The sequence below is a fragment of the Rhincodon typus genome, chromosome 17 (genome assembly GCF_021869965.1).
Source record: "Rhincodon typus isolate 14 chromosome 17, sRhiTyp1.1, whole genome shotgun sequence".
Classification (NCBI taxonomy): Eukaryota; Metazoa; Chordata; class Chondrichthyes; order Orectolobiformes; family Rhincodontidae; genus Rhincodon; species Rhincodon typus.
In genome coordinates this window covers 2,320,204-2,338,455 of record NC_063348.1, presented here as the reverse complement: position 1 = coordinate 2,338,455, position 18,252 = coordinate 2,320,204, and the positions used below count along the sequence as shown (strand labels likewise).

General features: G+C 43.0%; 1 protein-coding gene across 1 annotated transcript in view; it reads left to right on the top strand.

The window, feature by feature from the left end:
* LOC125485264 (mucin-6-like) overlaps window positions 1-18,252 on the top strand; it is a 369,065-nt gene that overhangs the window by 326,049 nt on the left and 24,764 nt on the right. The window contains exon 17 of the mRNA XM_048607277.1: window positions 13,056-13,161. Within this exon, the coding sequence (XP_048463234.1) occupies window positions 13,056-13,161 (106 nt within the window). The remainder of the gene's footprint in view (window positions 1-13,055; window positions 13,162-18,252) is intronic.

Here is an 18,252-nt window from a genome sequence, read left to right as displayed (position 1 = left end):
TCCCAGCCCCTTTAATTGTGTACAGTTCACGTCACCACCATATGGGAACTTGCAATATGTCAAGAAAATTGTCCCACAGACTAGTTGCATTACAAAGTTTCATAGTTACACGCACAGAATCAGACATGTCAGCCAACAACCCATACTCTTCCAATGAAGTTCCTAGGCATGCCCTGTTCCTCTAGTAGGACCATAAGAGGCAAGTTAGAAATTAGCGACCAATTGCAATGCAGAGTGCAGATCACAAAATCCTATGTAAGGCCATTGCCAACCAGGTCAGGTCTGCTTTGGGATCAGTGATTCACCCTGACCAAACTTGTGCTGTATCAGGCAAGAGGATCTCTGACTGTCTCGCGCTACTCAGGGATACAATCACTTACGTGCAGGACAGAAGAGTGGACACCTGCCTCATCTGCTGGGACCAGGAGAAGGCCTTTGACTGAATATCCTACATACATGTATGACGTGCTGTCCAAAATGGGCTTTGGGTAGGGAATTCACAACTGGATCCAACAGCTCAACACAAACATCATTAAGGAGCAGACTCAATTAATGGGTGGGAATCAGAAAACTTCCTGATCAGATCTGGAGTCAGGCAGGACTGCCCACTCTCTCCTACCTAGTTTGTGTGTTATATAGAGCCTTTTGTTGAGTCCATCAGGAAAGGTGTGAGTCTGAGAGAGGTGACTATTCCAGACAACAGAGACCTGCAGGTCAAAGCCTCCCTGTACATGGATGACATGCCTTTTTCTGTTCAGATCTGCTGTCAGTGCGCATGTTCATGAGCATCTGAGACCAGTTTGAACTGGCCTCAGGAGCCAAGGTAAATCAAGGCAAGAGCGAGCCCATGTTCTTTGAGAATTGAGCCAACTGATCCTTTATGCTGTTCACCATTAGGACTGATTACCTGAAGGTGCTGGGAACATAGTTTGGAGGGGCCAGGGTGTGTGCAAAAACTTGGAATGAGTGCATCATCAAAATGAGGCTGAAACTGGGTTTTTGGGAGTGTCACTCCCTCTCCACTGGGGGTAAAATCCTGATCATCAAGTGTGAGGTACTCTTGGTGCAGTTGTATATGGTGCAGTTCTGGCCCATTCCCAGAGCCTGTGCCATTGCAGTCACCTGAGCCATCATCCATTTCATCTGGAGGTCTAAGATGGACCATGTCCACAGGGACACCATGTACAAAACTCTGAATAAGGTGGGAGGAGAACATCCTCATCCTGATGACCACCTTTATGTGTGGCTTCTTCAAGCTGTGCATAGACTCTCAATATGCAAACACCAAGTGTCACTACATACTAAGGTTCTACCTGTCCCCGGTTTTGCGAAGGATGGGACTGGCCTCGCTGCCATGGAATGCTTCAAGTAGTTGAACTGTTCTGTATCACTTGCCCTTCATGGAGAAATTTGCAAAGAAAAATACCTTTGACCACAAGTCCATCAGGATGTGGTCAGCATGTAGCATCCTTGAGATCCTGCGGAAAAAGGTGAAGGCAGATCCTATCAGGTAGTTCCCTGCGCAGACTGTTAAAGTCATTTGACAGAATGCCTCATCACCAGATATCAAAAGAACTGCAGATGCCGTAATTCAGAGACAATCAGAGGCTATTTTAGCACCAAGATATCACTTGGCTCGTGGTGAGAAGGGTACTACCTGTGAAATCCTTCAATATGCCCAGTCAGTGCGCCACCGCATGCTGCCCTTGAAACAGCTATGGGGAGGTTCAGATTGTCACACATTTCCTGCTGGAATGCACCTTAGCAAAGGAAATCTGGAGAAAGATGCTGTGTTTTTTGTCGAGTTTCATCCTGAGCAGCTCCGTGATGCAGGACTGTATGCTCTGTGGTCTGTTCCCTGGGATGCACACTGAGACAGACATGACTGCACCTAGAGGACCATCAACTCGGTGAAAGACGCTCTTCGGTTTGGCCGAAACTTGTTGGTCTTCCATTTCAAGAAGTTGACCTCAAACCAATGTTGCAGACTGGCACATCCCAAGGCCCAGGACCACGTGCTGAGGGACGCACTAAAACTTGGGCAGCTGCTGCCAAGGCACAGTGGGGAAAAACCATCATCTATGGTCTTTCAGCCAAAGTACAGTCATCGGACCCTTCTGGTGCCTCAAATCTATGTAAATAGTATCTTGCATAAGTAAGAAATGCCTCGATTTTGTTTCAACTGTTAGGAAAGTCAAATTCCAATGTTTGTTTGTTCTCCATATGCCAAGACCATACAGAACCAAACTGCTTTAGTAATTATATATGAATATAAAGACTTTTTTTATGAATAAAGAATATTTTGAAATTTTTTTTTTAAAAAAGAGGTAGCAACACAGTAGTATAAAGCCAGGAAATCATGGCCCCGAATGTCCTGAACAATGACCCTGAACCCCTTAAACGGTCACAGCATCAGGTCCAAATGTACAAGGAAACCATTGTATAATTATTGATACCACAGTCTCAGCTGATGAATCTGATTATCAAGGGGATCAAGGGTTATGGAGAGAAAGCAGGTGAATGGAGTTGAGGAACTTATCAGCCATGATTAAGTGGCGGAGCAGACTCGGTAGGCTGAATGGCCTAATTTCTGCTCCTATGTCTTATGGTCTCTTTTGGTACTTCACCTTGTTAAACACTGCTTGGAAGACACATAGCTTGTAAACTGGATGAGGGACTTCAATGTCCATAATCTACATTGTCTCAGTATAACAGATTGAATGGCCAAATCCCGAACAACAAACCTGCTAGACTGGGCCTGCATGTTGTGGTGAGAGAAAAAGCACAACAGTGAAAAGCTACTTAAGCTTTTCCTCAACTGTCGTCCTGTTGCAGATACCTTGATCTATGACAGGAATGTCAGGAGTGACAAGTGTACCGTCCTTGCCAAGAAATACGTCCCTTCTTCACACTGGAGATAATGTAACATCATGCTGTTTGGCACTTAAACCATGTTGGATTGCAGAGCTTCAGCATAGGTCAGAACAGGTATCGTGAATGGTATGTCCTTCTATTTCATTGACACTTTCTTATGTGCACTTGGAGAGATGCAGAATGCCTGGATATCAAAGGGTCAGGATATATCCAACCCCTGACTCAGTGTGCACTGTCATGTACACAGTGATTGAAATGAGCTAACCTCTTGGTAGCACCCAGGTCAGAAAGACAGTGCAAATTGACACTGTTGGCATCCTGTGACCCAGCAATACATGGGCAATGGATAATCTACAATCCACTGATGCTCGACAGTGAATTAGATTCATTATTTGTCATGATTTTTCCAAATTTCACCATAAATTTCACTCACAATTGTGTGAGGACCAAATTATACTTTCCTCCATTTCTCAGAGTTCTGAAACAAAATCAGAAATTGCTGGAAAAGCTCAGTGAACAGAGTCACTGGACCTGGAGCATTAATCCTGCTTTCTTTCCACAGATGCTACCAGACCTGCTGAGTTTTTTCCAATGATTTCTGTTTTTGTTTCAGATTTCCAGCACCTACAATTCTTTGGCTTTTTCTCAGGGAGTTTTGTTTGTTTGTGCCAAAGCGATGGCAAGTGATCAGCCAAAACTTACGGTCAATAACATTGACCAATGATCCAGAACTTACGTCTCATGTGGTAATTCAGAAACTCAGTTAATGTTTTGGTAACCCAGATTTGAATTCTGCCTTGGCAGATGAGGGAATTTGAATTCAATTTTGAAAAAGTTACCTGGAATTAAGAATCGACTGATCACCATGAAATAATTGACGATCATCTGAAAATCCCATCTGGCTCACTAATGGCCTTCAGGAAAAGAAATTTTCCATCCTCATCAGGTCTGGCCAACATGTGACTCCAAACCCACAGAAATATGGCTGACTCTTAACTGCCCTCTGAAATGACCTAACAAACCATTCAGTTGTATCAATTGCTACAAAGTCTCAACAAGTGACTGAAACCAGATGGACCATCTGGCATCCACGCAGGCATGGAAACAGGCAATGACAGAAACAGCCCTGTTGACCCAGCAAAGTCCTACTCACTAACATTTTGGGACTCATGCCAAAATTGGGAGAGCCATCTCACAGATTAGCCAAGCAGCAGCTTGACATATTCATACTTACGGAATCGTACCTTACAATGTTCTGAACACCACCATCACCATCCCTGGATATGTTCTCTACCAACAGCAGAACAGACCCAGCAGAGGTAGCAGACAGTGGTATACAGTTGTGAGGAGTTGCCCTGGGAGTCCTCCACATTGACTTCAGACCCCATGAAGTGGGCACAGAAACCTCCTGCTGATTACCATGTATTGTCCTCCCTCAGCAACACTTGGAGAAAGCACTGAAGGTGGCAAGGGTGCAGAATACACTCTGGGTGGGGGATTTCAATGTACAGCACCGAGTGACTCAACAGCAGTCCTACTGATGGAGCTGATTGGATCCTAAAGGACATAATTGCTAGACTGGGTTTGCAGCAGGTGGTGAGGGAACCAACAAGAGGGAAAAACATACTTGACCTCATCCTCACCAATCTGCCAGCTGCAGATGTACCTGTCCATGACAGTATCAGTAAGAGTGACCACCGCACAGTCCTTGTTGAGACAAATCCCACATTCACATTGAGAATACCCTCCATCGTGTTGTGTGGCACGATCACCATGCGAAATGGGACAGACTTTGAACAGATCTAGAACTGAGATGGGGCATCCATGAGGATATGTGCCAAACAGCATAAGCAACAAGTGATTATCAGAGGTAAGTGATCCCACAACCAATGGATCAGATATAAGCTGTACAGTCCTGTCACATTCATGTGAGCTATCAACAGCAGCAGAATTGTACTCCAGCACTAACTGCAACCTCATGGCTCGGCATATCACCCACTCAATCAGTGACATCAATTCAGGGGATCAACCATGGTTTAATAGAGAATGCAAGGGGGCATGCCAGGAGCAGCACTAGGCATGCCTAAACATGAGCTGTCAACCTAAAGAAGCTACCAAAAAAGACTAATTATGTGCCAAACAGTATAAGCAGCAAATGATAAGCAGAGTTACACAATCCCACAACAAACGGATCAGATCTAAGCTCTGCAGTCTTGCCATATCCAGTCGTGAATGGTGGTGGACAATTAAACAACTCACTGGAGGAGGAGGCTACACAAATATCCCCTTCCTCAATGATGGAGGAGCCCAGCACATCAGTGCAAAAGATAAGGTTGAAGCGTTCACAGCAATCTTCAGCCAGAAGTGCTGAGTGGATGATCCATCTTGGCCTCCTCCAGTGGTCCCCAACATTACAGATACCAGTGTTCAGCCATTCAAATCTCTCCATGTGATATCTAGAAACGGTTGGAGGCACTGGATAATGCAAAGGCTATGGGCCCTGACAACATTCCAGCAATAGTACTGATGACTTGTACTCCAGAACTCGCCACTCCCCTAGCCAAGCTGTTCCAGTACAGTTACAACACTGGCATCTAACTGACAGTGTGGAAAATTGCACAGGTATGTCCTGGCACAAAACACAGGATAAATCCAACACTACCACCCCAACTTGATCATCAGTAAAGTGATGGAAGGTGTCATCAACTGTGCTTTCAAGCAGCACCTGCTCAGTAATAACCTGTCTAGCGACGCCCAGTTTGGGTTCCGCCAGGGCCACTCAGCTCCTTACCTCATTACAGCCTTGGCTCAAACATGGAAAAAAAAACTGAATTCCAACGGTGAGGTGAAAGTGACAGCCCTTGACAGCAAGGCCATATTTGACCAAGTGTGGCATCAGGGAGCCCTAGCAAAACTGGAATCAATAGGTATCAGGAAGCAAACTGTCCGCTGGTTGGAGTCATACCTGACACATAAGGAGATGGTCATGGTTGTTGGAGATCAGTCAACTCACTCCAGGACATCTCCACAGGAGTTCCTCAGGGTAGTGTCCTAGGCCCAACCATTTTCAGCTGCTTCTTCAATGACCTTCCCTCCATCATAAGATCAGAAGTGGGGATGTTCACCAATGATTGCACAATGTTCAGCACCAATGCAACTCCTACAATACCAGAGCAGCCCATGTTCAAATGCAACAAGATCTGGACAATACCCAGCCTTGGGCTGATATGTACCATGTAACAATTGTGCCACACAAATGCCAGGCAATTAGCATCTCCATTTAGAGTCAATCTAACCATCATCCTTGACATTCAATTGTGTCACCATCTCTGAATCCCTCACTATTAACATCCTGGGTTTACCATTTGCCAGAAACTTAACTCGTCTTGCCATCTAAATACAGTGCCTACAAGAACAGATCAGAAGCTAGGAATACTGTGGCAAGTAACTAACCTCCTAGTTCCCCACATGCCTGGATGGGCGCAACACCTATAACACTCAAGGAGTTTGACACCATCCAAGACAAAGCAGCCCGGTTGATTTGCACCACATCAACAAACATCCACTCCATTCACTTCCAATGTTCAGTAGCAGCAGTATGTATTATCTACAAGATACACTTCGGAAATTCATCAAAAATCCTTAGACAGAACCTTCCAAATCCACAACCACTTCCACCAAGAAGGGCAAAGGCAGCAGATACATGGGAACACTAGCACATGCAGGTTCCCCCCCAAAACCACTCACCATCCTGACTTTGAAATATATTGGAGTTACTTCTCTGTCACTCAGTGAAAATCCTGGAATTCCCACCCTAAAGACATTGTGGATCCACCTACAGTACAGGGATTGCAGCGGTTCAAGAAGGCAACTCACAACCACGTCTCACAGTGGCTCAATGGTTAACCCTCCTGCCTCACAGAACCAGAGTCCTGGGTTTGATTTCAGCCTTGGGGTGACTGTCTGTGAGGAGTTTGCACGTTCTCCCCATTTCTGTGTGGGTTTCTGCTGGGTGCTCTGGTTTCCTTCCACTGTCTAAAGATGTGCAAGTTCGTTGGATTGGCCGTGCTAAATAGTCTTAGTGTCCAGGAATGTGTTGGCTAGGTGGATTAGTCACAGGAAACATGGAGTTACAGGAATAGGGTGGGTGTGGTGGGATACTCTTCTGAGGGTTGGTGCAAACTCATTGGACCAAATGGCCTCTTTCCGCAGTGTAGGGATTCTATGTTTCTCAAGGAAAACAAGGGATGGGCAATAAGTGCTGGCCAGCCAGCCATGTCTCATGTCCCACAAGTGAATAAAAAAGACATGGTATCTTTTAAACACTTGAACAGCTGCTGAATCCCCAACTATCAAAAGGATTGTGATACTTCCCGTACCTGATGCAGTGCGCAAAGGCATGACATAAATTATTCAAATGAGCTAACTTTCTAATAACTCAAAACTTACCTGAACTGTGTAAATGTTCTGGTAATATACTGATGCTGTCCATTGACCCTTGAGAGAGAATTAATTACATTATTTGTAATGCTTTCCCACAACTTCACAATTGAGTCAAGACATGTTGTTTCATGCTGTTTGTTTGGGAGCGCTGCCGGATTGGGTCAAAATTACAGTCAGGACTCAGTGTTGGCACAGTGTAAATATCCATGTGACCATGCCACAGAACTGAAATGGTGAGAGATTCTCATAAAATGTGTGATGGTTATTTTGATTTATTTGTGAGATGGACAAGATTTGGATCAGATTGGCGCACAGTTAGCTTCAGTAATGCAACCAGTGTGCTTCCCAGTCACTTGAGCCTGTTTTATAACCTTCAGATTCTGTTGCAGGAATGTGCATCCTTGCTGACAAGTGGGCATCAACTGTTTCTATAAATGAGTTTTGTGAGATTCCTTTGTATTTTTCCTTTCTGTTATTGAGAAAAGGGTATGTCAAACAATTATCATCCTGCCATTGATTCAAAATTTAATTCTCTCTTCCAGGAAAACCTACCGATTATAATCTACCAGGTAAAAAAGGACATGCTCATCGTTGACATGCTCATTACTCTCCTAATGATGACTTCTGCCTAGGATTATAACATGTTCAAATTTTAAAGTTTGAGCAGTGGCCCAATTGGCAGAAATTTTGTGTCTGAGGCATAGTAAACTCAAATCGCACTTCAGGACAAGCAAGTGTCAAATATGCAAAAAAAAGTAAACAAACAGGTTCTCTGGCATTGATCTCGGCAAAGTCACTCAAAGCCCAGTCGACACTACAAAGTCGAATTCACCACTACCCACTGACTTGTGACATGTTGAGGGAGATATCCCACAGAATCATCGTATGACAGGCTTACACAGTCACCCTCATTCAGTCATACCTTTCAGGCAACATCCCAGACTCCCCCAACAATGTTCTTAAATGTGTCCTGTCCCACTAGGAAGGATATTCACAAAAGGTAGCAGCACAATAGTAGAAAGCTAGGAACGCATGGCCCTTGTTGTTCACAATAATGGATCTGGACACCATGAAAGTTCATGTATTTGGGTCAAATTGTACAAGGATTGTACAAATTGTACAAAGATTTGTCAAATTGTACAAATTGTACCTGCCAGCTGCCAGATGCTTCAATCTCTCAGCTGATTAAGTAATGTTTGGAAAAAGCAAAGAATGCAGACCGGATGTTGGACTCCAATATGCTTCACCAAGAATAACTTGATACAGCAGAACTACTGGCTCATTGCTGAAGGGAAAGTCAGCCAGACTGATTGCTATCCTGTGGCAAGAGATTGAGCTTGAGGGATAAAAGCTACATGAGCTGTCCCTACTTATCTAGTTTTTGCAGATATCTCTACATATGACAGTAATGTTCAGGATGACATGGACAATCCTTATATAGAAACATCACTATCTTCATATTGAGGACCTACTGCATCATGTTGTTTGTAATTTCCACCATTCTAAATTCCATAAATTCATAAATGTGACAACCACGATACACCGTACACCATCAGGAGAATGAGCAGAATTGTATTAAGTTAGAGTCTTTAACCTCACAGACCCAAGTAGTATACATCATCTGTTTCCCAGTGAAGCAAAGGATTCGCACTGAGTGGAATATTCAGCCCCTGAAACCTTCCCAGACCCTACAATTGTGCAGTTGTATACTCAAGCCTCTTACGGTACTGATCAGTAGTTTTTACCATGTTCTATTGCACAATTTTTCAATAAGAAATTATTTATCCTTCTGAGCTATTCTTTAAACATGCACATGTCTAAGATTTACCATCTTGTTTAAAATTGATTCGTGTTTGAATTCACGTTTTTCCAGAAAAACCTACTCTATACTATCCACCAGGTAAAAACAAACAGGCTCATCAATGTTTAAGTAGCACATTCTTGTTCCACATGGATGTCCATTGATGCTGTTTTGACAAATGAGCAACAGCTGTTTGTATTATGCCATTTTATCTCAAAAATTTTCTCTTGTTTTTCCTTACTGAAGACATGTATCCATGTTTCAAACAAATCCCCATTCTGTTTCTATTGAAGTTTACTTCCCCTCCAGAGAAATATTCACTATTCACCAGGTGGCAAATTACATGTTGGTGAATGAATATCTTTGATCCCTTTTCATCTTGACCTAGGCCCTAATTTCCAACCATTAGCAGGATCTTAGTTGGGCAAAGTTCATCATTTTAAATTTCGCGCCAGGACTGGACTGTAGCATTCTAGGTGACGCTGTGGTGCACTAGTGAGGGTGCATCATTTTCGGATGTGCTGTTCTTTGCAAGAAACCTCAAGGCACCTTCCCCTCTCAGGTCACTATCAGTTCCCTGACATTATTTCCAAACAGAACAGATGAGTCATTCACCAAGACATGGTTATTATTTGCCCCTGAATAAACATCAGAAAATACTGATCACATTTAATACATGTGATTTTAGAGTGCACGAAATAACTTGCACTTGTTACATTACTAGAAATGGCTACACTTTAATTTACTTAATTACCATAAATGTGCTGTGCAGTATTGGATAGGGTTGGTTTATCTAGTGACGCCAACAATGTTGGTTCAATTCCTGCATCAGCTGAGGCTAGCATGAAGGACTTTCCTTCTCAACTTTGCCATTTTCCTGAGATGTAGTGTTCCTCAGGTTAAACCAGACCAGTTAATGAGAGAACAAGCCCTATTGTCTGGTAAAACTATGGCAACTTAGTCGTGCAAGGACTTATTAGATACATGTACATCTTCTTAAAGTGACAATATCTTTTGAGGGTTTGAGAAGCTGAAAAATCCCCAAATCTCAAATCATTGTGATGCTTCATATGCCTGGCCCTGTGTGCACAGGCATTATTATTCAAATTATTCCAAGTAAAATTAAAATTATTCAAATAGACTGAACTCCTGGCAGCACAGTGCTAACTAGGATTGTGTAAATGGACACTATTTTTGTCTCAAATTCTTCAAGCCAGTCAAAAACAACCACCTAACTGTTCTTATTTTCCAGCACCTGAGTTTGAGTTTGATTGAGTTTGATTTATTGTTGTCACATGTATCAAGTTACAGTGGAAGGCGTTGTTTTATGTGCTATATAGGCAGATCATTCCATACAAAGTGCATCAGGGTAGCAGAACAGATTGCAGAATATAACGTTAAAGCCACAGAGAAGGTGCAGAGAGATCAACAATAACATTTGAGAGGTCTGTTCAAAAGTCTAACAAGAGAGGGGAAGAAATTGTTCTTGAATCTATCCATGCATATATTCAAACTTTATACCTTTTGCCTGAAGGAAGAGGGTGGAAGAGTGTATAACTGGGATGGGAGGAGTCTTTGATTATGTTGGTTGCTTTCTCAAGGCAGCAGAAAGTATAGATAGAGTCAGTGGATGGAAGGCTGGTTCGCATAATGGACTGGGCTGTGATCATGACTCTCTGTAATTTCTTGCAGTCTTGGGAAGCATAGTTGCCATACCACACTGTGATGCATCCAGATAGGATGCTTTCTATGGTGCATCTATTTAAGTTGGTAATAGTTCTTATGGACTTGCCAAATTTCCTGAGCCTCCTGAGGAAGTGGAGACATTGTTATGCTTTCTTGACCATCACATCAACATTGGTGGAACAGCACATATTGTTGGTGATCATCACTCCCAGGAACTTGACGTTGTCAACCATTTGCACCTCAGCACCATTGATGCAGACAGGGGCGTGCCCTCCACTCCACTTCCTGAAGTTAATGACGAGCTCCTTCATTTTGCTGTCTTTGATGGAGAGATTGTTGTCTTTACACCATGCCGCTAAGCACTCAATCTCTTTCCTCTATTCTATCTCATAGTTGTTTAAGAGTCGACCTACAGCGGTGGTGTCTTCAGCAAACTTTAAATGGAATTGAGGCGTCATTTGCCCACATAGTCGAGAGTGTATAAGTAATACAGTAGGGGGCTGAGTACACAGCCTTGTGGGGCTCAGGTGTTGAGGATTATGGTGGAGGAGGTGTTGTCACCTGTTCTTACTGCTTATGGTCAATCGGCCAGGAAGTTGAGAATCCAGTTACGGGGAGGGGGAGCCAAGACCTAAGTCTCAGAGTTTAGAGATGAGTTTGTTTGTAATTATGGTGTTAAAGGCAGAGCTGTAAGCAATAAGTAGGAGCCTGACATAGATATCTTTGTTATACAGATGTTCCAGGGCTGAGTGTAGGGCCAGGCATCTGTTGTGGACCTGTTGCGCCAGTAAGTGAATTGCAAAGGGTCAAGGCAATTTGTCAGGCTGGAATTGATGTGATCCCTGACTAATCTCTCAAAGCACTTTATAATTATGGAGGTTACAGCCACTGGGCGGTAGTCATTGCAGCACATTGCATGATTTTTCTTTGGACCAGGATGTTGGTGGTTACTTGGTCTTTTATGCCTTTGCATTGCAAGTGCGCATCCTAAGACAGTACTTCTGAAATATTAGGATGGGTCTACATTACTGCCCTTAGGTGTCAGTGAATTCCAGATTCCCACCAGCTCTGAATAAAAAAGTTTTTCCTCACATCTCCTCTAAACTTTCTGACCCTTACCTTAAATCTGTGCTTTCTGGTCTATTGATACTGCCATCAAGGGGAAATGTTTCTTCCTGTCTACACTATCTATGCCCCTGGTAATTTTATACATCTTAAACAGTTTCCTCTGCTTGAAGGAAAATAACCTCAGTCTGTCCAACCTCTCTTCATAACTAAAACAACATCCTGGTAAATCTTCTCTGCACTGTTTCCTGTGCTAGCATATCATCCTATGATGTGCATTCCAGAACAGCATACAATAATCTAGCTGTGGCTGAACTACTGTTTTATACTGTTCCAACATCACCTCCCTGCTGTTAAACTCTATGCCTCGGCTAATAAAGACAAATATCCCAAATGCCTTCTTAACAAATTTATCCACCTATCCTGATAGCTTAAGGGACCAGTGTACATGCACACCAATGTCCCTCTGATTCTTGGTGCTTCCCAGGGTTTTACTGTTCAAAATGTATTCCAATGCCTTGTTTGTCCTGCTCATCACCTCACATTTATCTGGATTGAATTCCATTTGCCACTGATCAGCCCATCTGAACAGCTCATCCAAATCCTCCTGTAATCCAAGGCAATCCTCTTCACAATTTACCACACCACCAATTTTTGCATCATACACTGGTTTATATAACATCCATTGACCCTTGAAATGGATTATTTGAAATGGTTTCTTTGACCAAGAGCAAATTACTCTTTATGTGGTTTCTTTGAGAGCACTGCCAGATTGTGCCAAAATTGCTGTCAGGGATTAGTGTTGGCTCAGTGTACATTCATAGACAATCACCAATGACCCAAAATTGAATTGGTGAGAGATTCAAATAAGTGTACTTCAGTATATTTAGTTTGCTAAATTGACAAGAATTATTTTGGATCAGATTGGTATGCACTTAGGTTCAGATTCAAAACTAGTGTTCTTCACAAATGTATGAGATTAGTGAATGCAGTCACATGAACCTTGTTTTGCAACCTTCATTCTCTGTTCCTGAAAACTGTTCCATTCTGATGACTGAACAGCACTTGTTGGTTTGCATCCGTCATATATCAGAAATTACTTTCTTTTTTTCCTTTCTTTTGGTTTAACTTGTGTATGTTAAGCAACCTCCATCACTACTGATTCATTTTATTTCTTCTTTTCCAGAAAGGCCTATAATCTACTATCCACCAGGTAAAGTGCACATGCTCAGTGACTATCGTGGATCTTCTAAGGATTTGACTGATGCACATGGTTGCAATATTTCCAAAAAGTAAGACATCTGCTAAGGCCCAGTTTGCTGGAATATTCACTTACATTTGTTTGACCATGTATTAGTTTTGTCATGTTTTTGGAGGGCTTTTCACCATGCATCCCAGTGAGATTTCTTGTTGTATCTTACTGCTTTACCTCCCTGACATTCCCTATGGCACCCCTCTGCTAAAGCTTAACTCTGTGTAACTTCAGAAGAACTCACATCTCACTGGAAATCCACTAAAAGACTAACATCTCTGGTACCTGCACAATATTTAGTAGGCTGTAGTGCACATTGCGTTCTGAAGCTGCCCCCTACAGTGACAGACATTCATGCAGGAGGCGTCAGCAAAAGGTAAATGGCGCCGCAATTCCCCAACAGGGGCCTTCAGCTCCTGGTGGACTTTGTGGTGCAGAGAAAGGGCGTTTTCTCCCTCAAGGACCAGTAGAGGATGGCATGCCACCAGTCCCTGCCAGCCTGGTCTGAGGTTGCCACCCAAGGAGTGGACAGTAGTTTAATTATCCAGCCATTCTGATAGTCAGGCATCAGCTGTTTGCATAATAGTTTTATCTAAATTTTCTAATTATCTAATGTCTAATTATTATCCCATAATTTTTCTGTTTGGCTTTAAGCATGGGTGTACATCAAACCATTTCTATTCTGTTTAATATTGGTTAAAGTTTAATTCTTCTTTTCCAGCAAAACCTACTGTGTACTATCCACCAGGTGACAAAATCCATGTGATTGTGTGAATATGTTTAAACCCTTCCTTTTTAACTTAGGCCCTACTTTCTAAAATGTCCAAATCTGAGTGTCAGCAAGGGGCTTAGTTGGGAGAAATCTTTCTACTGGTGCAAAGTTTATCATTTTAAATTTCACTCCAGGACAGGACTATTGCAACGTAGATGGCACAGCATTGGCAATCCTTTGCAAACAAGGATGACTCTCTTCCACTGTCAGGGCAAGTCCGTAGGTGGCTGTACAGACCAATGCGGCTACCGCAGGCTCTGTTACACTTGGGCAGAAAGTATTCGTGGGAAGGGGTGGGTGGGGCATTGATGTAGTAGCGCACTCCTTTCGCCTGGCTTCCGCTTTATCCCCACGGCAAGTCTCGATACCTTTCCGGATGCTCCTCCTCCACCTTGGCAGTCTTGGGCCAGTGATTCCCAGGTGTCTGTGGGAATGCCGCACTTCACCAGTGGCTATCACTGAAGCACTTCCCCCGTCCATCTGGGGCTTGCCTGCCGTTTCGAAGCTGGGAGTAAAGCGCCTGCTTGGGGAAGTCTCGTGTCAGTAATGTGGATGACGTGACCAGCCCATCGTAGCCAATCAAGAGTGGTCAGGTCCTCCATGCTGGGGCTGTTGGCCTGGTCGAAGACGCTGGTGTTGGTGCATCTGTCTTTCCAGCAGATTCGCAGGATCTTGCATAGGCAGCTGTGCTCCTCCCTGCTCTGCACAGTTGTGCCTAACCTGATGGCCCCAGACCTGCCATAGGCCAGACTCCCATTTTATGGTCACATAAAACATGTAATGAGCCATATAACCTGGTCTACAACTGCCTGAGAACACAACTGCCTGCCTGCCATCCCTCCCTTTTCTTCCCTCCCTTACCTTGCCTTACCATCTCATACTTCACTCGACTGCTCCTACTCAAACAGCCCCAGGGACCAAGGCCCAAGCACTGCTCCTTCTGTCTTCTGACTGTCCCCAAACTGGATCTTCTGGGGCTCAGAACGGGGCCTAGCAGTGGCTGCACAGCCTACAAACCACCCAGCCGCCAGATGGATCTCCTCTTGCTGTTGATTTTCTTAACACTACCCTAACCCCAGCCCTCTGCTTATATAATCCCCAATAATTTTATAACACCTCCCAGCCCAGTAATTTTTATAACTTGCCCCAGCCCAGTGTTTATATAATCCCCACTAATTTTATAACACTCCCCCCAGTTCAGTGTTTCTATTCTCCAAAAGAGTGCAGTATTGTTGTCCTTTGCATAAAAATTTAAAATGCGTATCGCACCCCTGCCTCATTGGAGTTGGCAGTGCACAAATTGACTGTTGCATTTTCTACATTCCTAAAAACAATAAATTTCAAAATACTTCATTCGAATTTATTAGTTTTAAAGCATTGTGGGATGTTGGGTGGTTCTGAAAGGTGCTATACAAATACATGTCATTCTTTTTAATGTGGCAGTATCTTTTAAGCTCTTGGAATGCTGCTGAATCCTTGCCTATCAAAGGCTGTGATACTTTCTTCACCTGGCCTAATGTGTACAGACAGGGTTATTTATTTGCAAGTGCTTCTTTGTAGCACTGTTGAAGATTCTTTCCATCATTTTGCTGATGATGGAGAGTAGAGTGAGACCGTGGGAATTGGTTGGGTTGGAATTGTCTCACTCTCAATACCTAGACTGGAACAGCTTGACCAGATTAGGGATAGTGTTCGCTGTCCCGGAAGTGGGGAACCCGGCGGTGGCGGATGTGACGTCATCTGTGGGTTCTCCGATAGTGGCCTCATGGCCAATGGCAGCAGACGCATTGTGGGGAAGGTCCTGGGTACGGCTGGGGATTTAGGGGGTGGAGGAAGCCCGTTTTGGGTGGTAGGCACCAGTAAGTTTACTGTACTTACGGCTTTTAGTGTCCAATAAAGCTGAGTAGAATTGTGAGTTCAGGTTGTGGATCCTACGAAGAATAAAAAACAGGAGAGGTCCTTTGCAGGTCTGGGAGAGGGAGGCTCTGAGCTGGGATAGGCTTGTTTGTAGTGCCTGGAGATGCCGGCACATTGCTGCAAGCGTGTGTTTCAGGAGTCACTGGGAGAAACGCTTCTGAAGGATCTCAATGCCATGAGTGTAGATATTGTCGCGGTTGGGGCCAAATTGGGAAGGCTTGAATGTGGATTGTAGTCCATTGGGGATGATCTGGTTCTGTAGGCAGGTGCTAAGGAAGGTGATGTGGCTGTAGTACCTGGTTTGCTTTAGGACATGGTCGAGCAGTTTCAGGGCCGAAGAGATTATGAGAGAGTTACAGTGGGACAGAGATCCCCTGAGGTTTGTCCGGAGGGAGGAGGGTAACTTCTGTCTTTGTCTGCCTTCTCTTCAATTGACTATGAACGAGAAACTGCTCTTCAGTGACTCCTGAATAGTTTTTGAGCAACCTATTCAAAACCTTGCAACAAGCCTGCCCGTGTCCCGACGCAAAATTGAATGTAACTAATATTTTGGAACAGTCAAACGTATTAAACCCTTGGAACTATCTGTCCTTTCTGTGTTATAATGTTCACTGAGTGCATATGCCAAAATAAATTATCACCACAGTTTTTGTGTAAATTATCATTTCCTGTCTCAAGCCTCATTTAACATCTTCAGTCGTTTCCCTTGTAATACTAATTGAAAATATAATCCTGTTTTTCCAGAAAAGCTTCGCTACAATCATTCATCTGGTAAGGAAAATGATATTCAGCATTTACATGCATGTAATTTTGACACATTCTGATTTCCAATGCCTTTTTCTCCAATTATTTTTAAGAAAACTGTTTCAGGAGCCCTTGAATATTTGCTGATGGATGAATAAAAACACTTGGGATAAAGTGAGGGTTAAGAAAGAGGCATACAGTAATACATAGCAGGGAAGTGCATGATACAAGAGAATACGAGGAGACTAGAAGAGAAGTCACAAAAGTACTTAGGAAAGAAAGGAGGTATATACAAAATTAAACGATCAGTGAACATAAACCAAACTTGCAAAATATTTTACAGGCACAGGAATAAAACATAAGGCTGCAGTGGAAACATAACCATTAAGGGATAAACAGGACAATGTATCAATAGGACAGATGGCAGAACTATTAAACAATCACAGAATCCCTACAGTGTGGAAGCAGGCCTTTCAGCCCATTGAATCTGCACTGATCCTTTGAAGAGCATCCTACCCAGATTCACCCCCTTACCCTATACCTGTAACCCTATGGCTGCATCTCCTATGGCTAATCCACCTAACTTACACTGTTAAATAATTAGTTAACTTCGATGTTTATCAAGGAAATAGATAGTAATAGGCAGACGTGCCTTGAATTATGAGATGAGAAACATAAAAGTGCTTTAAAATAAGAAAGAAGAGATGTATTCATGAACTGATTTAACTCAGATAAAAGCCCTGGGCTGATTCAATTTCTTCTGCTTTTTTTAAAAATCAATGAAGAAAATAGGTTATAGATGCATTGCTACACATTTAAAGTGTAGTGTCATAAAACTGACAGACATTTATTGTGCGATAGCAAGAACTGCAGATGCTGGAGTCAGAGTCAACACAGTGTGGAGCTGGAGGGACACAGCAGGTCAGGCAGCATCAGAGGAACTGGAAAGTCGACATTTCAGGTGTAAATGAATTATAAACTGGATTTAAGACAGAAAGTGGAGAATGATAATAACAAGTGGATTCATAGGCCCAGAAGACAAGGAGTGGTGTCCCACTGGGACGACTGCTATGCATAATTTACACTCATAATTTCGATTTTGGAATCAAAAAATCTATTTCTAAATTTGTGGATAGCCATAAATTGCAGAGGGAGGCAATGCAGTTGGTGGAGGTATGCAGACAATCAACACAACAATAAATAAGGTTACTTATTATTTAGAAGATAGAAGGTCAGGTGAATTAGAAGAACAGAGGCTTCTCGCAGTAATAATAAATCACTAAAAGTTTAGCCACAGATTATCAAGGCTATAGAAAATTAAAACAAGCACTAGGCTATATTTGAAGAGGAATAGAAATGAAAAGTAGAGACATGAAACCGATATTGTACTTTAGTTAGACAGTGCTTAGAGTACTACATGCAGTTCCGATCGCCATATTTTTGAAAGAAATATATAGACACTGGCAAGGGTGCGGAGAAGGTTTACATTGTGATACCTGATACACAGAGATATACAGAATAGGAAAGGAGTGACAGGCTTGGTTTCTTTTCTCCTGAAGAAGGAAGGTTAAGGAGTGACCTAATAAAAGGCTTAACGCTATGAAAGGCTTTGACGGAGTGGATAGAGAGAGAACAATTTCCTCCATTGGGGAAGAACATAATCAAAAGCCATCAATGTAAGATAGTGATTAGGAAATC